At 39.1% G+C, this 25,672-nt stretch overlaps 1 protein-coding gene and 1 long non-coding RNA gene across 4 annotated transcripts in view; one reads left to right on the plus strand and one right to left on the minus strand.

Moving 5' to 3' along the window:
* LOC309499143 (uncharacterized protein) overlaps positions 1-12,201 on the minus strand; it is a 156,678-nt gene extending 144,477 nt beyond the window's left edge. For all 3 annotated transcript variants that reach the window (XM_082170216.1, XM_082170217.1, XM_082170215.1), the window contains exon 1: positions 11,975-12,201. In XM_082170216.1, coding sequence (XP_082026342.1) covers positions 11,975-12,032 — 58 coding nt within the window. In that variant the 5' untranslated portion in view covers positions 12,033-12,201. The remainder of the gene's footprint in view (positions 1-11,974) is intronic.
* The window catches only part of LOC309503063, a 182,259-nt gene that overhangs the window by 154,625 nt on the left and 1,962 nt on the right, over positions 1-25,672 (plus strand). The window lies entirely within an intron of this gene.

The raw sequence follows: 25,672 nt of genomic DNA on the forward strand, positions 1-25,672 counted from the left end.
TTTCCTTTCTCGTCCCCATTCATCAGATCTAAAAGAAACATTAAATCATGTGAGATTTCAAATGAGAGACAAATGTGAAATGAAAAGTGAAGCTCAAAGTCAAGATCACTGATGAGTTCAACAGTCATTTTAATCTCATCAAATCTGGTCAACAACTGCTGTGCACGATTATGATCTATTTTAATGTCATGAAGATGATTTGTGTTATAAATAACTAGTTTGGTCATGAAACAATGTAAATCTGGTGAGCATCAGCATGTTCTTCATCATGATGAATGAATGAGGAATCAAGAATAAACACCAACCTCTTTGTTCTTCAGTATCATGATGTTTCATTCTGCAGGTTCTGGATCACTGGCGTTCTCTCTGTCCTCTCCTTCCAGATGCTTTCTGGCAATTCTGCTAAAAACAAACAAGTTTCATTTCTAACAGACATGATGAGAGAGGAATAATCAATATTTCAGACTAAGTACTAAAGCTAATCACATGTTAAAAAAAAAAAATAGTGACCTTGAACATGTAACTTAACAGTGTTGTTCAATAAAACCCAAATGATTACTTACTTTGATACTTTATTTCAACCAATTATTGCTTGTTATTATATATATGTATTTTAAAGGCTGTTGTTTCACTTGGATCTATCTTTGTTACCATATTTTGGTTTGATTGCTCGATTTATCAGTGGAATAATTGGTAAAATACTTTAAAACAAATTACTAAAATAATCGATAGCTGCAGCCCTACTTTACTTTTGCTTTAAAAAAGGATTTCATAGAAATTTGGATTTGTTTTTAAGTGGAAATGGCATACAAGTCAATAAGCGCTCATCTGCCGCCATCTACTGTTTATAGTGCTAATTTAAATAAATATGTTGGTTTGCCAAGTATAAGTTTTCCTAAATTTTAAAACGTTTAGTTCTACAAATGGAGACAATCTTTGATGGATGAACAAATCATGTTTTTTGGTCATCACATTAAAAATAACGGTAACGCTTTAGATTACAGCCCGGAAAGTATTGTTTAATTAAGACGAATTTACAGCGCAACTTTCGGTAATTAAAATGTGTAAATTTTGGGGAATAAAGAGGTAACAACCAAGATAATTAACACATTTTTTATACTGTAAGTATTTTAGAATTAAGGGTTGCTTATTCTACTATTATGATACAACAATCCTTAATTTGGAAGCAATGTAGGGAGGAATTTACGAACCCGGAAAAGAATAATGTAAAAACATTTGACTATTTCTGCCACAATACCATGGTTACAGTTAGCATTACTACATTAAATACATAGGGAATATTGGTGATTTGTGGACTTAAAAGCCATAATACTTAAAACTTAATGAACGTGTTCATTCATGGCACAATGTTTATCCTGGCTTCCAAGTCAGTGCTGTTTGATCTGATATACAGTATATGGTTAATTCTGTGTTGTTAATACTGCGCTGAATTCAAATGCTTTCTCACTAGATATCGCTGCGATGTTATTACTGATTTAAAGGGATATTTCATTCAAAAATGAAAATTAGCACATGATTTACTCACCCTTAAGTCATCATGTGTATTATTAACCCCCCGAAGAAGTGTGGAGCACTTTTATGATGGATAGATGCACTTTTATGGACTTCAAAACAGAAACAGCAATTCACTGCATTATAAAGATTGGAAGAGCCAGGACTTTAACATAACTCCGATCATATTCGTCTGAAAGAAGAATGTCATATTCACCTAGGATGAACTATCCCTTTAAAATGCTTTCTCAATGGATTAGGGCTGGGCGATACAAAGAATATAACATGGATAAATCATCAATGATAAAACTAAATAATTAGATAAATAGGCCTAACTTATCTTTATGAACCTCTACAGGGAAATAACTACAACACCATAATATGTGAATCTAAATATAGTTCGACTTTATAAAAACTATGAATTGCAATAAAGTAATTCCATCATTAACATGTTACAGATTTGTGTCTACAGACACTACACGGGCAATATTAAATGTTAGAATAGACATCAAGTTTAATAAGTAAATGTAATCTGCCAAAGATAAATGTCGGTAATATGCTAGCGGTACGGTACTATGCATTTATCATTTACCGAAATTGTCACTGAACAAATCAATGAATGAATCATTTTGGTGAACGAACTGAAAATGAACGATTCTCTGGAAAGAATGAAAATTTTCACCACTAGTACACACACTACCATCACAGTTCGGCACGGTTAGCCAAGTGTGCTGAGAGAAAAAAAACTAAATGTATGTTATTTTCAAAACTCTAGAATTTCTACTGAAAATTCTATCTCTCTTTGGACTTCACAAGGTGACTACATCAGTATCAGAGTACAAATACTTACACATTACGTTTTGGTTTACATATCACATATTTGACGCAAAAAGTAAAAAAAAATAAATAAATAGGATTTTAATTTAGAAACAAGTCAAGCTTTTCATTTAATGCGAGGAAGAAATCAGTGTCTACTATTTTTGTACCAGTTTTTGAAGAAGAACAACTTACTGTGATCTCAGACTGTGTTGATGTGGTTTCTCCACTGTATGGATCTTCATGTGTCCCTTCAGTTTACTTTTAATAGAGAAACTCTTTCCACACTGATCACACGTGTGCGCCTTCTCTCTGATGTGGATCCTCTCATGTTTTTTCAGATATGATGACAGACAGAATCTCTTGTCGCAGTGTGAACACTTGTAAGGTTTTTCTCCAGTGTGGATCCTCTCATGTGTTTTCAGATGTCCTGACTGACAGAATCTCTTGTCACAGTGTGAACACTCGAAAGGTTTTTCTCCAGTGTGAATTCTCTGGTGCAGTTTTAAATGTTCAGCTCTAGTAAAAGTCTTCTCACACTCAAAGCACATGTACTCTCTCACACCAGTATGAATTTTCTGATGTTTATGTAAATGACTCAGCTGTGAAAAACTCTTTCCACACACAGAACATGAATGCGGCTTCTCCTTCATATGAACTGTCAGGTGTGACTTCAGCTCTGATGCCCTAAGAAATGTTTTCCCACACTGATCACATGTGAACGGCTTCTCTCCGGTGTGGATCCTCATGTGAACATTAAGGTTTGCTAATTGACTGAAACTATTCCCACATTGATTGCATGTGAACGGCTTCTCTCCAGTGTGAACTCTCTTGTGAATCTTAAGAGATTTTTTGTTTGAGAATCTCTTTTCACACTGATCACATGTGAATGGCTTCTCTCCGGTGTGGATCCTCATGTGAACATTAAGGTTTGATGATTGACTGAAACTATTCCCACACTGATCACATGAGAACGGCTTCTCTCCAGTGTGAACTCTCATGTGATGCTCAAGACTTTGTTTGGTTGTGAAACTCTTTCCACACTGAGTGCAGGTTGTAGATTTCTTGGCTCTTCTTTTCTTTAAAAATGTATTTTTAGTCTTTGAGCGACTCAGAGGTTTTTCTCCAGGTTTGACATGATGTTCCTCCTCCACTTCACTCAGTTCTTCACTCTCCTCCTTCACTTCACTCAGTTCTTCACTCTCCTCCTCCACTTCACTCAGTTCTTCACTCTCCTCCTTCACTTCACTCAGTTCTTCACTCTCCTCGCTCTCTTCCATCGGGTCTGAAATCAAATAAAATCAAATTTTCTAATTTTCTAAATAATAAAAATAATTAAAAGAGATGAATATGGAGTGAATTATATTATAATTGTGTTTATATATTATAAATTGATTAAATGTCCCTGAAACTTTCCATGAGTGAGGTACACTGATCTTCCAGTTATTATTTTGTAAACATTATAGGCACAAATCCCATGTTTCTGTCGTGAGAACTATTAAATATGTTTGATCAATGACACAATTATCTAACATGAAATGAACATTAAACGTACAGTATGGCATTTTTCGCCACTAAGGGTCGCTAACCTCTTTACAATAACAAAGGCGTAGATTGATGACGCAACATTTGCTAAGAATTATGGATCTTGTCGTCAACGTCAAGCCGACCGATCTAATAATGTTTATGGATGACTGAATACATCAATGCTTTTATCATGACTGTGATATGAAGCAGTTCGGGATTGCTAAGAGACAGCTATCAGCTCCACACGCTACACAAGTCCCGCAGATATAAAAGAAATATGGACATTTCATTCTACCGAACTACACGCAGAATTACTACTCACAGGTCAGTTTATTAGACAAATTAAACTTGTGAGGTAACGCAGCGCTGTTTCACTTGGTCTAACATTAACACATACATTTCAACACACTCAAATGCAGTTTAGTGTGATAGTGTAGTTTGTCTGTATGAGACTAGCAGTAAACTAGATCAACATTAGAATAACATACAGATGATATTCTAACATTTTATCATTGTTGAACTATAAAACATTGATTAGTTTTATGTAAATGTGCTCACCTGTTTAATAAAGTACATGTAGAAGCAATCGAAGTCTCGGACGTGGAGCTCTCGTTTATACATGTATACTGTCTATGGGAGCTCTAGGCATCTCGAAAACACCGCACTGATATTGATTCTCGTTTTAGTTCTCCTTTTTTTATCCAAAGTCTGCTTGCCATGGTCCATAATGTTTGAACGAAACAACAACAGCGTGCAAATAGACATTGCGAACTACACAGTCAACGTGATCTCATGAGAATACGTTTGTATTTTTACGTAAAGTGTAGTTCTACCATACGTACATTTATTTACGTTTTATACACACAGAAACGTATAATACTGACGTATTTACAGCACTAAAACGTATAATATTTACGTATTGACAGCACAAAAACGTAATTTATTTACGTATAAACAACTTTACCTACGTACAAATTAGAACGTATTCCTTAACTTATGCATATTAAAATCGTGGCATTAATGTTTTGACTCTATTGCATTGAATTGTCTTTTCAATTAAATTTTCAGTCGCATTTATTTATACAGTTTAACGTTAACATTACTCATATAATAATGTTACTCATAAATAATAACATTTCGCTCTGTTCGTGCCTTCTGCTGCAAACTCGTTTCGGAGGATTTAGCCTACATGGTGTTAAACAAGAATACACTTTAAAACCTTAAAAATACCTTCTTTAATCGTTTAACCATTTTGTAATATTTGGTTTAGGCTATTTACCGTGAGACACAAAAGGCGTTTTCTCCTAGACCCATAATACACTAAAACACAACATAAATTCACAAAAGACATCAATTTTATTAGCTTGATGTAATCCAAATCTTTAGAATCCATTCGTTTGCAAGAAACAGATCCAAATCCAGTGATCTTCATCCATTCTCAGCAGAGACCGTAAACATCAAATCCCGCGCTCGTAGTGAATTCAAATTCAAAAATTGCGCCCGAAGCGTTATGACATGTTTTACGGCAGTGATATCAAACCAAGGGCGTAGGTTTGGCCTCAGCTTTGGTGGGGACATCCCCCTCCCCCTCCCCCTGGAATGAGTTTTCTATATGTAATTAAATAATGAACAAATGAATAAAATACACACGTATCATAGTATGCATTCAACACAACAAATCCATTATTATTATCTATTATTATTATTATTATCCATGATTACAGTATTCCATTAATACTAAAATTGTATCTACTATTCTATATCAAATTCTATTGATATATTCTATTCTTAAATATTAAATTCTTAGGCTACACCAGTGGTTCTCAAAGTGTGGGGCGCGCCCCACTGGTGGGGAATAGAGACGTGACAGGTGGGGCGCGCCAAACGGGAGGAAATTTTCCTTTTTATGCCTTTATATCTTTATCCAGACATCCCAACTGTCCCAACTGTATTGATAGCGGCTCCTTGACGCCCGCAAATGAGATCCAATCTCCCGTGACTGCGCGCGCATGTGTGTGTGTGTGTGTGACTATAAATGCAGCGCGTGTGAGAGCAAACCGTCCTTATAGCTGTGTGTTGCCGCTTACTAGACCGATCACCCCCGGGGGCGACACCAAGTATTACAGGAATTCCCCTCCCCACCCCCAAAATAATGGTTGACGTGACGTCGGCATATTAATATTAGCAGAACAAACTTTCGCGCCCATAGATATATGTGTAGCTATATCTATGTTTCGTGCCGATGGGTAGCAGGCTAGTGTGGGCAATAAATAAATTGTGCAATGCAAAACAGGCTCATTGCAGCCACTAATGCAGGGATAAATAGACCAGTCTTGCCAAATGGATTTATCTTCTTTTCTTTTTTAACAGATTGCAAAGTGACACTTTTATTGCTTTTCTATTTTTGAACTTGATACAGATTTTGACAGCTGCACTTTTATTTTCTCCATTTTTGAATTTCATGAAAATTATGACACAGCTGCACTTTTATTTTATTTATTTTTTAACTTGCTGTTATTTGATGTAGATAGTTAGTTTGTATTTAGATATAACTTGTTACTATACTGATACTACTTGTTAATTCAATAAATTTGAAGCATGTTTAGCATGTTGGGGCGATGGATGGGGGCAGGTGGGGCTTGAAAATTCCCCCTTGTCCAAAGTGGGGAATTACCGAAAAAGTCTGAGAACCACTGGGCTACACTCACTCACAAATACATTACATAAATAGAATGTAGAAACGAAAAATGTCTCAGATCCACTGTTTATGTTGACTGCAAGATTCTAAGTTAAGGTCAGCTAATTAACATTCAGTGACTTGCTAACGTAGCATTCTATCATGATAGCGTGACTTCTATGTAGGGTTGCCAACTGTCTGAAATAAAAATAAGGAACGGGGGGGGGGGGGGATTCAGATCCACGGTGACATGCCCCCATGGAAGAAAATTTAGGCTATAAAGGCTATCATGATCATTTTGCCAACAATGAACCATGGATTTGTTTAGTTTATAATACGTTTTATTTTTTACTTAAACAAATACAACATATAGCCTAACATTCAAAACTCATCGGCTTAGACTGCATTTGAAGAAAAATAAACACAACAGTTTTCTGTAGCCTTGTGCAAACTTATTCAATAGAATTAGACTTCTAGAATGTTCTTTCCAGTGCAAAAAATTATATTTTTAATTTAATTAGACAACATTTTAAGGAAGTGTAGTGCAAATATATTTATATAATTATACTTCCATTATAGTTAACTTTCTTTCCAGTGCAAAACAATAATACATAAAAAAAACAGCTAATAAAGAAAATCTAAAATATTGCACTCAAATACTGCATTCAAGCAATACAACACCTGTATGCACATGGACAATCTCACAGAAATAAATAAACCTTCAGACTAAGCACATTGTGCAGCTATTTTTTCCATGTGTACTTTTTTGATTTCTTTACAATTTTAGGCTAAACCTGTACTATCTCTTTTAATATAATCACTTTCTTATCAACTATATTTGAGTTTTAAAAATCCACATGATTACATAGCCTACCATATCAGCCTCTGGAGACGTCTGACGGACAAGGAACCTTGACATCGCTCCCTCCTGTGCCCGGACAATCGGCCTTGTATTCATTGTCCCTCACGCATTCCAGCCACGGGTAGTCATTTTCCCATTCAATTCTATATGTTTGTGCTCTTTTCTTTTTCGCCGGCTGCTCGGAGGCGCTCGGAGGTAGTCATTTTTACATTTCCCGCTGTTGTCACTTGTCGTCATCGTTGCTACGATACGTGACTCACAATGACTGAAACGACCAATTAAAAGGGCATTCTCTGATGATGTTCCAAGATGTTAAATTAGAAATTATTATCTACCGCACCGTCGTTTTTTTTCTTATCATAGCCTACTAATGTCTTCGTTCATAGTCTGACATATATTAGAAGCTATGTGTCTGTCATGGATTTGCACTGAATTGATTCTCAAAAATACGGAACAAAGTGCGTTCCGTATCAGTTCAATACGGAACAAGACTTTTATGTGTCAAATACGGAACGATTCCGTATTACACGGAACGGTTGGCAACCCTACTTCTATGAGTCTATCAGTGCTGCACAGCAGCCTAATCAATACTCTTAACCTTAGTTGAAAGATTGCTGCTGCTAGGTTTAACTGTAACAACATGGTAACACATACTATCACCAATCAATACTATTTTCCACAGTAGAATCTGCATTTGAAAGCCTGGTCAGTCACTACTACTGCTAGTTTATTTGTGTGGCTAGTTATTTTGCCTACTTACACTCTGCTTTGTGAAAAAGCTTCGTATGTCCCCTTTCTTCTTCTTGGGTGGCATAGCTGATCTATCTACAAAGTACAAAAAGTGGCAAAAAACGGAATATTAAAATGTTTTACTCTGGCCTTTGTATGTGGCAGAGAGACAGCCCTGGTAACTTACCGTCGGCGTCGTTGACGCGCGCGCGCGCGCACACACACACACACACACACACCACCCGCTCGCTGCCAGTGCAAGCACAAAAGTAGCCTGTCAGATACACCGCCGCCAATCAAATTACGGCGTTTCTTGTACTGTCGTTGTTTTGGCCGTTGGAATCGATCCAAATAGCAGTTCAAAGGAGCTTGCTAAATATTGGTGGGGACAAATTTGTCATCTCAAAATATTGATTGGGACTAGTACCTAGCGTCCCCCCCTAAACCTACGCCCATGTATCAAACGCTCATTGGCTCTCGCATATTTCGTCACAGATTGCGACATGCCGTGTTTAAGTTGGTGTGCTACATTTGAAATGGAGAAGCGCGCGCGCCTTCACAGAGCGACCAGCGAACCGAAAGCGGATTAACATTTTCATGGATTAATAATTTAAATTCTGCTCTGTAACGTTACCTCATACACAACTATTATATACTGCCAGAGAGGACTGCGACACATCATCATGTGAACGACTTTTGGTACCGGTTTTGACATTTTCTCAAAAATAAATTATTGTGATTATACGTGTCTGTCTGTTGTTTTTCTTTATAATTGTAACATTAGCCTAACGTTACATAGTTTTAAGAAATTGTTAGGTTAAGGGGTAGGATTAGTGGCTCAAACTATATTTTAATGCTATATTGTTAATAAAACTGCCATTTCCCTACATAGGTCCATTACGTTTTAGCCTATCCTTTTAATATTGTCTATAAAATGGGTATGTTTAGGTTTGGGAGTAGGGTTAACCCCCTGAGGTCTACGGTATCGCCGGCGATACCAGCTCGCTTTTTTTTTATTAGTGTAAAAGAAACTCATAAATACTCTGTTGACTTTGATTTTCCATAGGAGTTTCATACATCAATCGATTCTGTTAAATGTGTATTATTTTTGTGTATACTCACAATAAAAACAAAGTGTTGTGCTTTTTGCCAAATAAAGAAAAATAAACACGAAGCGAGTTCTGCCTTCTCTCTGCCAGTGTAGTCCATTCTGAAACGCGTCCGAAAATGAACAATAACTGAGCGAATACTCAGTCAAACAGGCATACAGACACACAGGCATGAAGCTTGAATTCTCTTCTTTTAAATGAAGTAATTTATATAAAAAACAAATATTCTCATCTTGTGAAATCTGTATTAAAAGAGAGCGATTCCAGTCGACCTAATTACAGCTAATTCAGATGTAATGTGACTCCGCCCACGGAGAGCGCGCGCTATTCAAACGCAAATGGTTGAGGCAATCCTGTGAACGCCCCCATCAGCTCGAGAAAAGTTTATTTAGATCATTACTTGTTTACACCGTCTTGCAGCGCTGTGAGGAATAATACTAATGGAAAATGTCCCTCAGAAGTGCGGGTATATCGAGGAGCGAGCTGCGGAATACTAGTAAGTTTTTTCCTTCTCACGTGAATTTCTTCACGTGGGTTTCTGTTTATGAATGAATAAACGGCAGAGATGCGCGCTGTTTACCACAGCTGGCAAAGACAGTTTAAATTTAAATCGCGTGTGTGAATGAATGATGATGTTTTAGCAAACTGTATTGCTATACTGAGATGAGTAAAAAATCGACTGAATGTTGAAATAAAATGTAGGCTATTTGTATAAGCAACGTATTAAACTGCAAATTAACAATATGCCCTAATATTTCATGAAAACAACGTTACAGTCAGACGAAATATGAAAGACAACATTTTGTTGACTAGATTTGGGTACAGTTTTTACTGTAGAATATACTGCCACATCAAATAAGCTTTTGTTTAGCAATTTCTATATATAAAATACTATTTTTGTCAAAAATAAAGTCATCAATTAAGATGTTAGCTGTTCCAATGTTGGCTATATTCAAACTAATGAATACATAGATAAAATGTAGGCCTATAATAATTTTTTTTTTACAAAGAAAGAGTACACTTGAAATATTGTTGAAATTGTAATTATTGTTGTAATTGTAACCGTTTTAATAAAATAGCAAAACATATTTACAAGATAGATGTAAGCAAAATCTTAAATGGTCAATATAAGTCTTCTTCTAAATATATCTTTTGTCCTTGCATTGTGGCTCAGTCAGTTTCACACCTGAGTGAATGGCTAATTATGCAGAGTGGGTGTATTCTAAGGTGTAAACCACTCCTCGTTCACGCCCCCTCGCATATTGGCTTTCCAAGCAAAACCTGTTTTACATCAATTTAAATCAATGTATGGTTTTATGTGAACGATAAAGCAAGACTATTTTCACATAATTTTGAAGAAAAAACTCTAGGCGAGGACATCCATTAGTCAAAAGTCTTATTGCCACATATTTAGTATGTGTTTTGTGGCCTTATTTCAAAAACTTAAATTTTTAGTTTTTTCGATAACCACGCATAAACATTATTCTCTCAAAAATGAAAACATGTACATACATGTGGCTCACATATTATTGTAGTCCTGTTTGTGCTATATAGAGTGAATTTACACCTTTGCCATTAATATGTTTATAAGCAACTGAAAAAAGCACAAATGTCAGAGCATGTCAGAACACCTCCAGGGCCCAAAAAACCGCTCAGACTCCAGAGGGTTAAGGGATCACCTTACATTTATAATCTATAAAATGGTAAAAGGGAAATTATACAGATATCTTTATGATATGAAATATTCGTAAATAGTTTATGTTTTTTAGCTGAAAAAACGTAATAATGGTACGTTTAAACGTTGCAGATACGTCCATATTATACGTTTCAGCATAATAAAAACGTACAAATAAGTACGTTTTCTATCTTTGAAAATTACGTATTAATACCTACGTATTAACAATGAGACCAGGCTGACACAGTTGTCCACGTCTGTCGCTTTGGTTACTATCAGAGGGCTCTGGTTGCCATGGCAGCACGAGCAGAAACCAGGGACAACGCGGATATGACGCCATTGGCGGCGACAAAACGGAAATAAAGAAACGGGACGTTTCTCGAATTAAATTACAAATTTCTCCTGGTTTGAAAGTTGTTGGAAACAGTCGGGATAATGTAAGTACACAACTAAAAAAATATATATAACATAGATATAGTGATTTTTGCTATTTTTAAAGCAAAAAAGTTACATATTGTGCCTTTAAAATACACAACACTGACATATTTTGACACCAACATTTAGATTGATATATGGTTATGTTAAAAACTACTAAAAAGTTTTAATTATTAAGGGCCGTTCACACTAAACTTCTACTTCCATCGACTTCACACACATGTGAAAGTGTGACACAAGAAACACAAGATCAAGTGAATTTCACTGCGAGAAAGAACACAATTGTTTGCAGTAAAGCGACTAGTAGATTGTAAATCTGTACATTTTGGAATTATTATTATTTGTTATACATGCTTGTAAAAATACACACAAAATTCAGGTCAAATTCTGGTCAAATTGTTACAAATTATAAACCATATATAAAATAAATGTAAAATAAAACAGTTAAAATACTTAAATTGAGTTTGACCTGATGTTGACAATCAATAAGAAACCTCCCTTTACTGACCATTTGTATAAACTTTTGCAGCCATTTCATAGTTTAACTGTTTATCTAAAAGTGATGAAGTGCTTGAATGTTTCTAACATGAATGTTCTTCGGCATCATGAATGAATGAAGAATAAACACCAACCTCTTTGTTCTTCAGGATCTTCAGTGTGTTTCATTCTGCAGGGTTCTGGATCACTCATGTTCTCACTGTCCTCTTTAATAAACTCAGTCTTTGCAGATTTCAGCTCTTCCTGATGCTCTGATGCTCGTCTTCACTTGTAGCTGATGGGAATTTACAGCATTTATTGGAGAATTGCTGTGGGAGGAGCTTCACTGATGATGTGACTGCTGTGGGAGGAGCTGATCAGCCAAAATCTAAAATACATAGCTGCCAACATTTGAGTTTAGCTTGGAGTGAGATTTATTTTAGTAATTTATTTTAGTCACTAACATTTTAGTAACTAAACTGAATTTTATTAGGTTTAGTGACAACATATTCCAATGTTTACATGGTACAATTTCTGGTAAGCTACGCTTTTTTATTATTTCAATTAAATTAAATTATTGCGAGTTGATTTAATATTGACTAATTTAGATAAATATTAGGTAGGCTACACAAGATAGGCCTTCATTTTCCTCAAGAAAAAAACAACAACAACTCACCTAATGCTGTAACAATTCAGAGAGCCCTATTAGCTGGTAGTAGGCTATTTAAGGTTAAAAATAATTAAATATAATGCGTTTTTTTATTATAATAACAACTTTATTTAATGAAATAAGTAAAAATATAATAAATATGTAATATAGAACACATATTTAGCAAAATACTCTCTATAGCTCTTTTTTTCTTGCCAACTATGTGCTATAGCCTATATTATGTTCATTAAATGGCTTTCCTGAGGTAAATGTGACATAATTGTTATCCAGCTATGTTATTGACCTCTTCACGCTGATGAAAAACACTGATTGATCGATATTATGTATGAGGAATTTACATTTCGGTAAGTTGTACTGTATCTTTCAACAGTGTTCGTGTTTTTTTACTAGCTAGAAGAGATGATCTGTTGGTTCACTAGGGATCTGTCACGTAACATTTACAAGCGCCAAAAAGGTATTTATTGTTTGAATTTCGTAATAAAATAATAAAATTGACAGAATCTTAGAGCTGAGATTTTTTTATATCATAAATATAACGTTCAGCGTCAGTTCAGGCAGGCCGCGTAGTCAAGCTCAGCTATCAGCTTATACCTATTCAGACCTAACAGCTGATCCGATTCCTAAGCACTCAATTGGTCCCTTTCAAACAGGGCGCCGTATTTAAATCCATTCTTCAGTCTGCCTGCTTGGCTGCTTCCACTGCATTGCTTGCAACCCACCTCCTCCCCAGCTCCTCCTTTAACTTCTGTTTAACTTAATCAGTGTCATTCTGTTGTCATTGATGCATGCTCTGTTCTCAATGGGGGATTTGTTTTTGCTGCTTTCCCAGTTTAAATGGGAGACCAGGAGCTATATTTGACACAAGTGGTCCTGACTGAACTAACCTGCTTTGCCTAGTCTGTCGGTCTCCGTGTCCTCTTTGCTTCGCGATTTTTCTGCGCGTGAGAAATTGGATGTGTGGCGTGAGAGCGTGTGAAAAGTGTCAATTGCTTGAGTCTCACGGTGAATGCGTGAGATTTGGCAGCTCTGAAAATATATCAGTTACTATAGGCTACATATAGTAATCATCAAATCCCCTCAGTCTGCTGACACCAATGAAATGAACTTTAAGTGTCAATTCACAGGAGATCTGAAGACATCAGCATAATAAATGAGGTGAAAACAGGAACTATTGTCATGAAATAAAGAGTGTTTTCAGCAGATCTGTTAATATTGATGAGCCTCAGACTATCAACACTCATTCAACAAGCCATTCAGGGTCATCAGCAGATCATCTCACTTTATTCTGAGCTGTTAGAAACACATTATTTGAGTCAGGAACAACAGTATTTTCTTTCAATAGAGCAGTTTTACAGGCTTTTATCATCTATCCTGACTCAAATAATGTGTTTCTAACAGCAAACACTCAGAATAAAGTGAGATGATCATAAATTCAGCTACTTTACTTTAGACAGACATAAAGGCTTAGATGTGATATTTAGTATTAAAAACATATTCAGGAACTGATATTATTTTTTATTTTGTCAGATCAGCTCCTCCCACAGCAATTACATCATCAGTAGTGATGTCCGGTTCGTGAACGAATCGTTCTTTTGAACAGGTTCTTTTTAGTGAACTGGTTGAACCAGTACACTAAATCGGACTGAATCGTTCGAAACAGTTCGCGTCTTGCGTCAGCACTGATCCACAAGTTACTAAAGTTACTCACTATCAGACATGCCTGAGTCCTGACAGTCCATTCGACTCGAAATAAACCAATATCCCAGAGTAGGCCTATATGTTACTCCAGTAAATCCAACAGTTCACTGAACTGAGACATGTTGTGCTGAGAGAAGTGATGAGCACGAACAGTTGATACTGAGCATACTAAACGTACAGGTATACCGGTTCTCAGATCATCAGTACAGAACCGTGAACTGTTTATTTCGGACGTGTTCGACATACTGAGAACCTGTTGAGCTGAGCATGCATGCAATTTTTTCAGAGGGACGAAATGCATGTGTCTTAAATATTTTGTTGAACATAAATATGTTTAACAATAAAACATGTTAGAAACATGTTTATCACATAGGCTACTGTCTTTTCACTGTATTATTTTAAAGACTGGAAACACAATGAATGGATTGAAAAACTAAACATTTATTACTATACTAAAACATTATGTCATGATCCTGTTTCTTTCTCACACACACACACACACACACACACACACACACACACACACACACACACACACACACACACACACACACACACACACACACACACACACACATTACCGCTATTTCCTCATTTACCTTCTCATTTAATCCTTATTCCCTCTCAGCTGTCTCTCCTTTACTATTAGCCATCGCTCACTCCCCTCTTCACCTGAATCCTCTTTTCCTCTGATTAGCGTTCCTACTTCTTTTCCCCCTTTCTCTACCTGTCTTTGCCTGAGTATTGCATTCTCTCATGTGTACTAAACGGCAACTAATCCTCGTGTCTCTGTCATGTCTTAGTCCTGTCGTGTCGGGAGCTGATTTATATTAAGAATACTCAACTGAGCCGGAGTATCGCCGCTTGCCTCTACTCTCCCTTGGGAAGCGCCAGCCTGCTCCATTTCCCTGTCATACGGAGCTTTCTTCTGAACATCTCGTTTCACCCGGGCTGACTGCTGTTTTTGTTATCTACAAGCCGAGACCTTATTTGGACTTTATACTACTACTAGTAGGTCTAAGTTTCCCTTTGAGATTTTTTTCTGTTTATTGAACTCTCTGGCAAGCTCTATTTCAATTAAAGTGTTTATTTCTCCGCATTTGCTGTCTGATCCTCTTACCTTCATGACAGAATACTCAGGCCAACTGGATCCAGCAACGGAGAATCCTGTCCGGTCTGTGGTCGAGATCCGAGGACTTGCTGCTGCGCGGCACGCCGTCGATTCACTCGCCGCTAAGGTTAATGATCTCACGCTACAGCTTCACCAGCTTCGGCATGATCCTCCTGTTTCACCTGGCGCCCAAGCTTCCTCTGAGCCTCGCATCAATAATCCACCGTGCTATTCCGGTGAGCCGACCCAATGCCGTTCCTTTTTAACGCAATGCGAGGTTGTGTTCTCTCTCCAGCCTTCAACATATTCCAGGGATCGAGCCCGCATAGCGTTCGTCATTTCTCTCCTTTCCGGAAGGGCTCGTGAATGGGAAATGGCTGTTTGGGAGTCGGAGGGGGAGTGCATCGATCGTTTTTCTCTCTTTAAAGAAGAGATGATCCGGGTGTTTGATCGCTCGGTCTATGGTGAAGAAGCCTCTCGACTCCTGTCTTCACTGCGCCAGGGTAAACGCTCGGTAGCTGACTTTTCCATAGAGTTCCGCACCTGGCCACCACCTGCGGGTGGAACGAGCCCGCGCTACTAGCACGCTTTCTTGAGAAGCTCAACGTTCAAGTCAAGGACGAGATACTGGCACGAGAAGTCCCAACTCACCTGGATCCACTGATAGAGCTCGCCATACAAATCGAGAAACGTTTCGACCTTCGCCGAAGAGCTCGCAGAATGGAATCGGCTCTTCTGACTCCTGCACCAGCTGTCTCACCATCATCTTCTTCCGCCGCCCTAGACTCTGAGCCCATGCAGCTGGGCAGCATTCGTATTTCTGCTAAGGAGCGAGAACGAAGAATTGTAAATCGCCTCTGCCTCTACTGCGCTTCTGCCGCCCACTTTGTGTCATCGTGCCCGTTAAAAGCCGGGGCTCGCCAGTGAGAGGAGAGCTACTGGCGAGCGCGACTTCCCCGGACTCTCCACATAACTCCTGTACCGTCTTTGAGGTTCACCTTCCCTGGCCTGGATCTTCAGTCTCCTGCAGAGCTCTCATTGACTCAGGCACGGAGGGAAATTTCATAGATGAAAGGTGGGCCCAAGAGCAAGGTATTCCCCTGAAGGAGTTAGATGAAGGCACACCCTTTTTGCTCTTGATGGAAGTCCTCTTCCGAGGGTTAGACGTGAGACCTCTCCTTTGATGCTCACAGTCTCCGGTAACCACCGTGAGACCATCTCCTTTTTAATTTTTCGTTCCCCTTATTTTCCTTTAGTCTTAGGTCACCCCTGGCTCGTAAAGCACAACCCTCAGATAAATTGGGTTAAAGGTTCTGTTTTGTCTTGGAATGTGTCGTGTCACGTTGAATGTTCAACCTCTGCTCTTCCTCCTGTTTCCTCTGTCTCTGTTTTTCAGGAAGAACCAGGTGATTTGTCTGGGTTCCCGAAAGAATATCATGATCTCCGGATGGTCTTTAGTCGGTCACGGGCGGCCTCACTCCCTCCTCACCGTCCATATGATTGTTGCATTGACCTTCTCCCCGGTACCACGCCTCCTCGCGGACGGTTATATTCCCTGTTGGCGCCTGAACGCGAAGCACTCAAGAAGTATTTATCTGAGTGCTTAGACGCAGGTACTATTGTGTCTTCTACGTCTCCTGCCGGTGCGGGATTTTTCTTCGTAAAGAAGAAGGATGGATCTTTGCGTCCTTGCATTGATTATCAAGGTCTGAATGACGCTTATGTCATCGGCCTTTGAAGTCCTGCAGGGAGCAAAGATCTTTACAAAACTCAACCTCCGTAATGCCTATCATTTAATCCGCATTAAGTTGATGGGGGATGAATGGAAGACTGCGTTCAATACTCCCCTTGGGCACTTTGAATATCGCGTTCTTCCGTTCAGATTGGTCAACGCCCCAGCTGTCTTTCAAGCACTGGTCAATGATGTCCTTCGGGACAAGCTCAATGTTTTCGTATTTGTTTACCTCGACGACATTCTCATTTTCTCTCCCTCTCTCCAGGTGCACGTCCAGCACGTCCGCCGAGTTCTTCAGTGTCTTCTCGAGAATAAGCTGTTCGTTAAAGCCGTGAAATGCAAATTCCACGCACAATCGTTTTCCTTTTTGGGCTTGATTATTTCGGCTGACGGGGTTAGTATGGATCAAGGTGAAAGCAGTCACCGATTGGCCAGTCCCAGATTCTCGTACTGCTCTTCAGCGTTTTCTTGGTTTTGCTAATTTTTACCGTCGCTTTATTTGTAACTTCAGCCAGATCGTCGCTCCCTTAACTGCGTTAACGTCTTTCAAGACCCGGTTTCGATGGTCAGAGCCCGCCCAGAACGCTTTTGATCGTCTTAAGACCTTGTTCACTTCAGCTCCCATTCTGTTATTTCCCGACATCTCCAGACAATTTATTGTTGAGGTTGACGCATCCGAGGTGGGCGTTGGGGCTATCCTTTCCCAACGCCTCCAGACAATTTATCGTTGAGGTTGACGCATCCGAGGTGGGCGTTGGGGCTATCCTTTCCCAACGCTCACCCATCAATGGTAAGATCCATTCCTGCGCATTTTTCTCACACAAGTTGTCTCCCTCGGAGCGCAATTATGATGTGGGAAACCGCGAACTACTCGCTATTCGCCTCGCCCTGGAGGAATGGCGTCAGTGGTTAGAGGGTGCTTCCATTCCGTTTGTTGTGTGGACTGACCACAGGAATCTCGAATATATCCGGTCGGCTAAAATATTAAATGCTCATCAGGCGCGTTAGGCATTACTTTTTACTCGTTTTGACTTTACGTTTTCTTTTCGTCCGGGTACCAATAATGTAAAGCCTGATGCGCTGTCTCGCCTCTTTGGTCCCTCAGAGGCTGTCAATTCACACACTCCCATTATCCCTGAGAAGCGCGTTATTGGCACAATATTGAGAGGTATTGAGAGACTTGTTAAACGCGTTCTTTCTCGGGCTGTTCCCCCGTGGTCGTGTCCTAGTAACCTACTTGTTGTACCTGTTTCCGCACGTCGAGCTGTGTTACAGTGGGCTCACTCTTCTAAACTTGCTGCCCATCCCGGCGTTAGGGGCACCTTAGCTTCCGTTTGCCAGTGTTGTTGGTTGCCCACTTGCGAACGAGATACAAGTCGGTTTGTTGCCTCTTGTTCTGAGTGTGCCCAGACTAAGTCTAGCAACACTCCCCTGGCCGGGCTCTTAAAGGAGAACTCCGGTCAATTTTAACATTGAGCTAATTTTTTTGTACATTTGGAGTGCTGTCAATACAGAGAACAACGACAAAAATCGGTGTTGCCTACACCGTGTTATCCTCTTTTTAAAATTTGCACCCTGTTGACTTCAATAGGGGCAATATTTATACCTGCTTTTAGCCTCTTAACATCCTTGATGTGTCATTACAAGTGCACAGGTCATGTGAGTAATCGACTCGACAATCGATTACTATGGACTTCGACCGAAAACAGGATGTAAATACAGGTATTTGCGCTGGCTGAATAAACATCATTTTTATCCCTATCTTTCACATCTACTGCAGTCAGATTGACTCGCGTTCACTCCGAAGGAATCACTCACATGACCTGTGCACTTGTAATGACACATCAAGGATGTACAAAAAATGAGCTCAATGTTAAAATTGACCGGAGTTCTCCTTTAAGACCTTTACCTACCTTCACGACCCTGGTCTCATATCGCACTTGATTTTATTACTGATCTCCCGGCACCATCTGGCAACACCGTTATTTTTACTATAATAGACCGTTTTTCTAAAGCTGCTCATTTTGTTCCTCTTTCTAAACTCCCATCTGCCAAAGAGACCGCCCAGATCGTGATTGAGCATGTTTTCAAGCTCCACGGACTCCCCTCCGACGTCGTGTCTGACAGGGGTCCACAGTTCGCTTCACAATTTTGGAAGGAGTTTTGTCGATCAATCGGGGCTTCCGTCAGTCTCTCGTCCGGCTTCCACCCTCAGACTAACGGTCAAGCCGAACGGGCCAATCAGACTGTCAGCTGAATTTTACGCTCTCTCGCTTTTCGTAACCCCGCCTCTTGGGCTGAGCAGCTTCCCTGGGCGGAGTATGCTCATAACTCGCTTCCATCCTCCGCTGCTGGCTTATCGCCGTTTCAAGCCAGTCTCGGATATCAGCCTCCCATTTTCTCGTCTCAGAGTTCTGATTCTAACGTGCCGTCTGTTCAGGAGTTTATTCAGCGCTGCAAGCGCACCTGGATGAGAGTAAGAGCCGCTCTTTGCGTCGTCATCGTGTCAAAAGCCCCAGGTACATCTGTGGGCAAAAGGTATGGTTATCGACCTCTAATCTTCCTCTTCAGTCAATTTCACGCAAAGTTGCCCCTCGTTTTATTGGGCCTTTACGTGTGTCTAAAATTATCAGTCTGGTCGCAGTCCAGCTCAGCTCAGTCCAGCGCAGTCATGAACATGATCACAAGTTTGGATGCTAAATGGCCTAGCTCAGTGCATGACTCAAGAATTTTCTGTGATTCTGTGTTGTGTCAGCGCTTTGAGGAAAGCAAGTTAAATTTGGTACAGTACAAAACACTGTTAATTTGCACTGAGATAGAAAAACCTACACAATAACCCCCTATCATGACCCTCAGACAGGGCCACAGCACCGCTTCAATGTGGCCCTCAGTAAAACCAGAGTGAAGGTAGAGATGACCTTTGGCATCCTAAAGGCACATTTCAACTGTGTTTGGCGCTTAAGAGTCACCAGAGCGGGCATCACAGATAGTGGCTGCATGTGCACAATATAGCCACCTTTAGTGTGCAGTCTAGTTCAAGACTCCTTTTGTAAAGGGCCCTGACTGAGTCTGTTTCCACCTGAAACATAATTCCACCACAAACATGATCATTACAAGTTTTCTGGAGGCTCATCAAATCACAAAAGGTTCCTTGACTTCCTACAAACACAGGACTGACTGTAATTTGTCAAGGGTTTTAAATCCTTACCTTGTTCACATTCCTTCTGTAGCCCATTGAGGTAGAGGCCTCAGTTTCTGGGGCAGGTTGTGAAAAATCCTACAATAAAAGATGTGTAAGGGCCAGTCCCTTTTTTATGCCACACATTCAAATGTTTGCCATAAAAAAATCCCAGTGCATTCACATCAGCAGCTGTCTGAGAACACACAGACAGAGTGTCTTCATTTCCTCCACCAATAAGTAAAAGTAGGTCAATGTAAAGCATAGCTGTTGTAAAGCAGGTTATGTTTGGTGTTCTGTCTGCTGCATACTGACCTCTGTGTGGGAGACTGTGTGTATGTGTGCTGGCTTCAACAGGGACACTGTATTTCCCTCTACTGCAGAACATACAGTCAGCCATATTTAAAACTTAAAAAAAGTAGTAATGTATTGCACACGTACCCAGTGTTACTTGCTTAGAGGAGCCAGCACCAGGGTCAGATTGTACAGCACCTGTAATCCCTAATCGGCCGTCCATTATTGCCTACTCAGAGCCAACTCCTCCGCCAGTTTATTCTGGTTTTCTGAATTTAACTACTTATTTCTGTTTGCTGCAAAAAAAGTGTTTGTGATAAAATGTTTACAAAAATAATAAAAGGTTGTGGTAAATACTCACCACTTTGAATTATATTTTTATATTTTCTCTTTATCTGCTGCCAAGAACATTTGGAGTTGGGGTTGCATCTATAAAAAAAAAAAAAAAAAAAAAATATATATATATATATATATATATATATATATATATATATATGAGGAGCTCTTTTCCAAAACGGGATAAATCCATTTCAGTAGTTTTCAGGAAAATTACATTTTTTACCTAGACCCACACATTTTGTGAATATTCAATTTATCCTGTTAAAATGTTTTTTTTTGGCTCAGTCTGAACATGTTGAACAATGATTATTAAATCAAACAACAATATTGTTGATGATAAATTCAAAGTTAATTTATTTATTTTTTCAAAATGCTATAAATCCATCAATGTTTGGAAAAAAATTATGGTTTGTCTTTTAAAAAAACTAACAAACAGAACATGCAACATATAATCAGGTACTCATAGTATAAATGAATATAAATTAAATAAGTGCAAATGCATGAAATAAATAAATAAAAGCCAAATAAAATAAATAGTAAAATAAACTCCCTCCCCCTTTCAGTATTCTCCTTAGCAGGGGTTAGGAACTGCTTTTGCTTAACATATCACCTTTCACACACACATCTCTCTCTCTCTCTAAATTCAATATGCTGTATTGGCATAAAAAAAACAAAAAAACATTTTGTATTGCCAAAGCATCAAAACCTCATTGAAAATGTGTGTGTGAGCCCTGCTCTATAGCAATGGCATACCATGTAACAACAACATAATGTCCAATCATACAACAATCACATCTTTGCACATATCCCTGCACTGTTTACTGGCCGCATTTTGTACTTTTGCACTATCATCACTACACACAATCTACCATAGCACCTTATCATGGTCAGTGTATCAAAGGCCAGTCTATCTATCAGTAGGCTAGTAGAACTATTCAGTACCTTTAATGTCACGTTTGCAGGCTTCTTTACAGGAAAATATCTTTATCGCGAGGGGGAAACATTTCTGAAACGAAAGTTGTACTCACAAAACACTTTTATGAAGGTCGCCTTGCAAACGGGCACTTTCTCCAGATGTCTGTTGCACAAAAGACTGTACGTTACTTAACAGATACATTCCTTTTTGTTTGTTAATGTCCTGGACTTTCGGACGCTTCCTTGTCACTTGCGTGATGTCCAGGAGATGAAGTATGGCCTGGTCCTGGTCAACCTTGTTTTGTTTTTCATAAAAATAGTTGAAATTTACCATCAGATCGTCCGGCGACAGCCTCTCGGCCTGACAGAAACCTTTGGCGGCAGCTTTGTGTTGACATGCGAACCTTCTTTTTCTGTTGTTTTTTGTGATTTTCTTTGTCCAGTCTGCGTTTTCTACCCCCAGGTGTAGGTCTCACTGGCTCATCAAGGCCATCAAAAGTGTTACTACAGTTTAAAGCACTCATTTTGAGGAATGAATGAACATAAACAAAGTAACAAACCTCTGTTCAGATCGCCGCCTATTTGGATTGCGTAGAACGCTCACCGAATTCTGATTGGTTGAGAGGATATATCCCGTTTAGGCTAAAAATAGGTTTGGCGCTTATCTCGTTTTGGAAAGAAACAGCATCTTGCAGTACATTTTAAACAAGTAAATATAGCGATTTGGCATGAAACGTTGATGGAGCAGTGAATAGGTTCAGAACACAGCAAAATGACATGACAAACTCATTTTTTTTTTAAATGGCGTTTATCCCGTTTTGGAAAAGAGGTCTTCATATATATATATATATATATATATATATATATATATATATATATTTATCTCTTAGTACATACATGCACATTTTTTATATATTATAAAAATAGGCTATATGCTATATTACATATTATATTATATAGGCTACACATACATATATACATAATTTTACATAAATATAGAACGTAGGCTATTTGTTTAACTTACACATTAACAATCAGCAATCTTTCTCCAAGCAAGTCTTCTCTTGCTTTGGCAGCAGAGACCGTATTGTTTCGAGGTTGAAATACATATTTAAATTCATCGTAATTATGAATGATTATCTCTTGCTCCTCCGCGGAAAAATATATCTCTCTCGCTTTACCGTGATTGGTTGTTCAGTGTCGACGTCACTCTTTTATGTGCACGCGCGGATGGAGTAATCATAGCTTAAGGATCAAAGCCTGAGTTGACAGAGAAAGTCGATGAGCTGCATCATGGTACCAATAAACATTGATTCCACTCATATACTGATTGACTCTCCTCTCCCTCCTCACACCTGCCTCCATTTTGTTATTTGCAATACTATAATGTTCATTTGCACTGCTGACTGTTATTATAGTAACAACTGTTTACATATGCATCTTGCACTACTACCTTGACTGGAATATGCTCAATTTGCACTGCCGACTGTTTTACAGTACCGACTGTTTACATATACATTTGCAATACCGTACTTTAACTGTAATATGCAATTACTTTCCACTGCACTTTCACTCGGATAGCTTCTGTCCAAACTTTATTTGCACTACTTTAAATCCATTGTTATACTGCTCATTTTTAGCCTAACGTATACATATATCTATTTGTAAAATTCTGTTTATAGTAATAGCCATCTGTATATTATGCTCACATTCTGTTTATAGTAACAGCCATCTGTATATATATTCATAGTACATATCTATCTGTAAAATTCTGTTTATAGTAACAGCCATCTGTATATTATATTCAGTACATATCTAGCTGTAAATTCTGTTCACAGTAATAGTTATCTGTATATTATATTCATAGGACAAATCTACCTGTAAATTTTTGTTTATAATAGTATTCAACTCTATATTTATTCAGTACATATCCATGTTCTGCACTTATGGAACCACTGTATATCCTGCACTTGCTGCTATTGCACTTCTGGTTAGACCTAAACTGCATTTCGTTGCCTTGTACCTGTACTTGTGTAATGACAATAAAGTTGAATCTAATCTAATCTAATCTAAATAAAGCCTGATTGCATCGGTTTGGAAAAAAACAATCCTGTAACCCCGAGTTTGTTCAACTACCATCATGGTACAGGCCCCAGTTCATGGTATTTCTCATATTTACACAACCATCAAACACACGTTATACAGTTTAATTAGGCCCACATCATCATAACTGAAATAAAACCATGCCAATCTCTAGGTATGGTGAAGGGTATGTGATGATGTGGGGCTAGTTTCATTCCAAAGGCCAAGGAAACTTTATGCATAGTATCCATGAAATAACTGGCTTTTAAAAATTAAAATCTGCCTGCCTCTATTGGAATTTAACATAGCAGTGTCCTGACTTGCAAATATGTTTTGGATTTGGGAAAAAAGAATTTTGCACCTTCCTTGTATGTCAAGGAAGAACATTTATTTATGTAAGGTACATTATTCATTCACAAGAAAATAACTAAAGGTTGGATTTTTCTTATTTTTTTTAAATTAAGGCAATAAGATCAATTTCCAAAAGATTTTTTTTTATTCCCCTTTTTAGCCAACTTTAGCATGGCTGTGTTCACTTATGCTAAGCACTTAAACATAAACTCAAGCCCGGGGGGGCCAGACCCCTCAGTCCTGCCCTGATCGTATTTATTTGTGCTATTGTTTGTAATTTGTTTATTTGTTCTTTTTACTTGCACTGTTTACTTGACTTTATATTTATTAAAATACTTTTTTTTTTTTTTGGTGGGTCCAGTGAAATTTTTTGCAGGGCAAGTAAAAATCTGAACCAGAATGAACCTGTAGAAAAGCTCATTTGTGTTGAGCCCTGCAAATATTGGGACCTGCCTCTTTTGTTATAAAATAAAGTTTTGTTACGTGGAAAAAAATTAGGAAATAGTAGGAATTTCACTTGGCCCGCCCTACATCTCAGAGCTGGAGCCGGAGCTGGTGTTGTTTAAAGTTCCTAGTAATTGTTCTGACTTCATGAAGCCTCATGGTGTGAATGAAACATCAAACTGACTAGAACAAACTCTTTGAAATGTATAAATGATACTGGAAATCAAGGGTGAAACTGTTAATAATGTAGACAGACAGCAGTCTCATTCAATGTCAGTCATGTGGGTGAAATATAATTTATTAGGCATTTAAAAGCCACCTTACCGTGGTGGAGGGGTTTGAGTACCCGAACGACCCTAAGAGCTATGTTGTCCGGGGCTATATGCCCCTGGTAGGGTCTCCCAAGGCAAACAGGTCCTAGGTGACGGGTCAGACTAAGAGCCGTTCAAAAACCCTTTATGATGGATTTAACATCAAGGACCGTGACGGCGCCCGGGATGGCGCAGCCGGGGCCCCACCCTGGAGCCAGGCCCAGGGTTGGGGCTCATTTGAGAGTGCCTGGTGGCCGGGCCTCCCCCCATGGGGACGTGGAATGTCACCTCGCTGGCGGGGAAGGAGCCTGAGATTGTGCGTGAGGTTGAGAGGTACCGACTAAAGGTAGTCGGGATCACCTCTACGCACGGCTTGGGCTCTGGAACCACACTCCTGGAGAGAGGATGGACTCTTTACCACTCTGGGGTTGCCCATGGTGAGAGGCGGCGGGCTGGTGTGGGTTTGCTTATAGCCCTCCAGTTCAGCTGCCATGTGTTGGAGTTCACCCCGGTGAACGAGAGAGTCGCTTCCCTGTGCCTTCGGGTCGGGGATCGGTCTCTCACTGTCTTGTGCGCCTACGGGCCAAACGGCAGTGTAGAGTACCGGGCCTTCTTGGGAAAGTGCTCCGACTAGGGACTCCATAGTTCTACTGGGGGACTTCAATGCCCACGTGGGCAACGACAGTGACACCTGGAAGGGCGTGATTGGGAGGAATGGCCCCCCT

The sequence above is a fragment of the Leuciscus leuciscus genome (genome assembly GCF_965113295.1).
Source record: "Leuciscus leuciscus genome assembly, chromosome: 1".
In the NCBI taxonomy this organism is placed as follows: domain Eukaryota; kingdom Metazoa; phylum Chordata; class Actinopteri; order Cypriniformes; family Leuciscidae; genus Leuciscus; species Leuciscus leuciscus.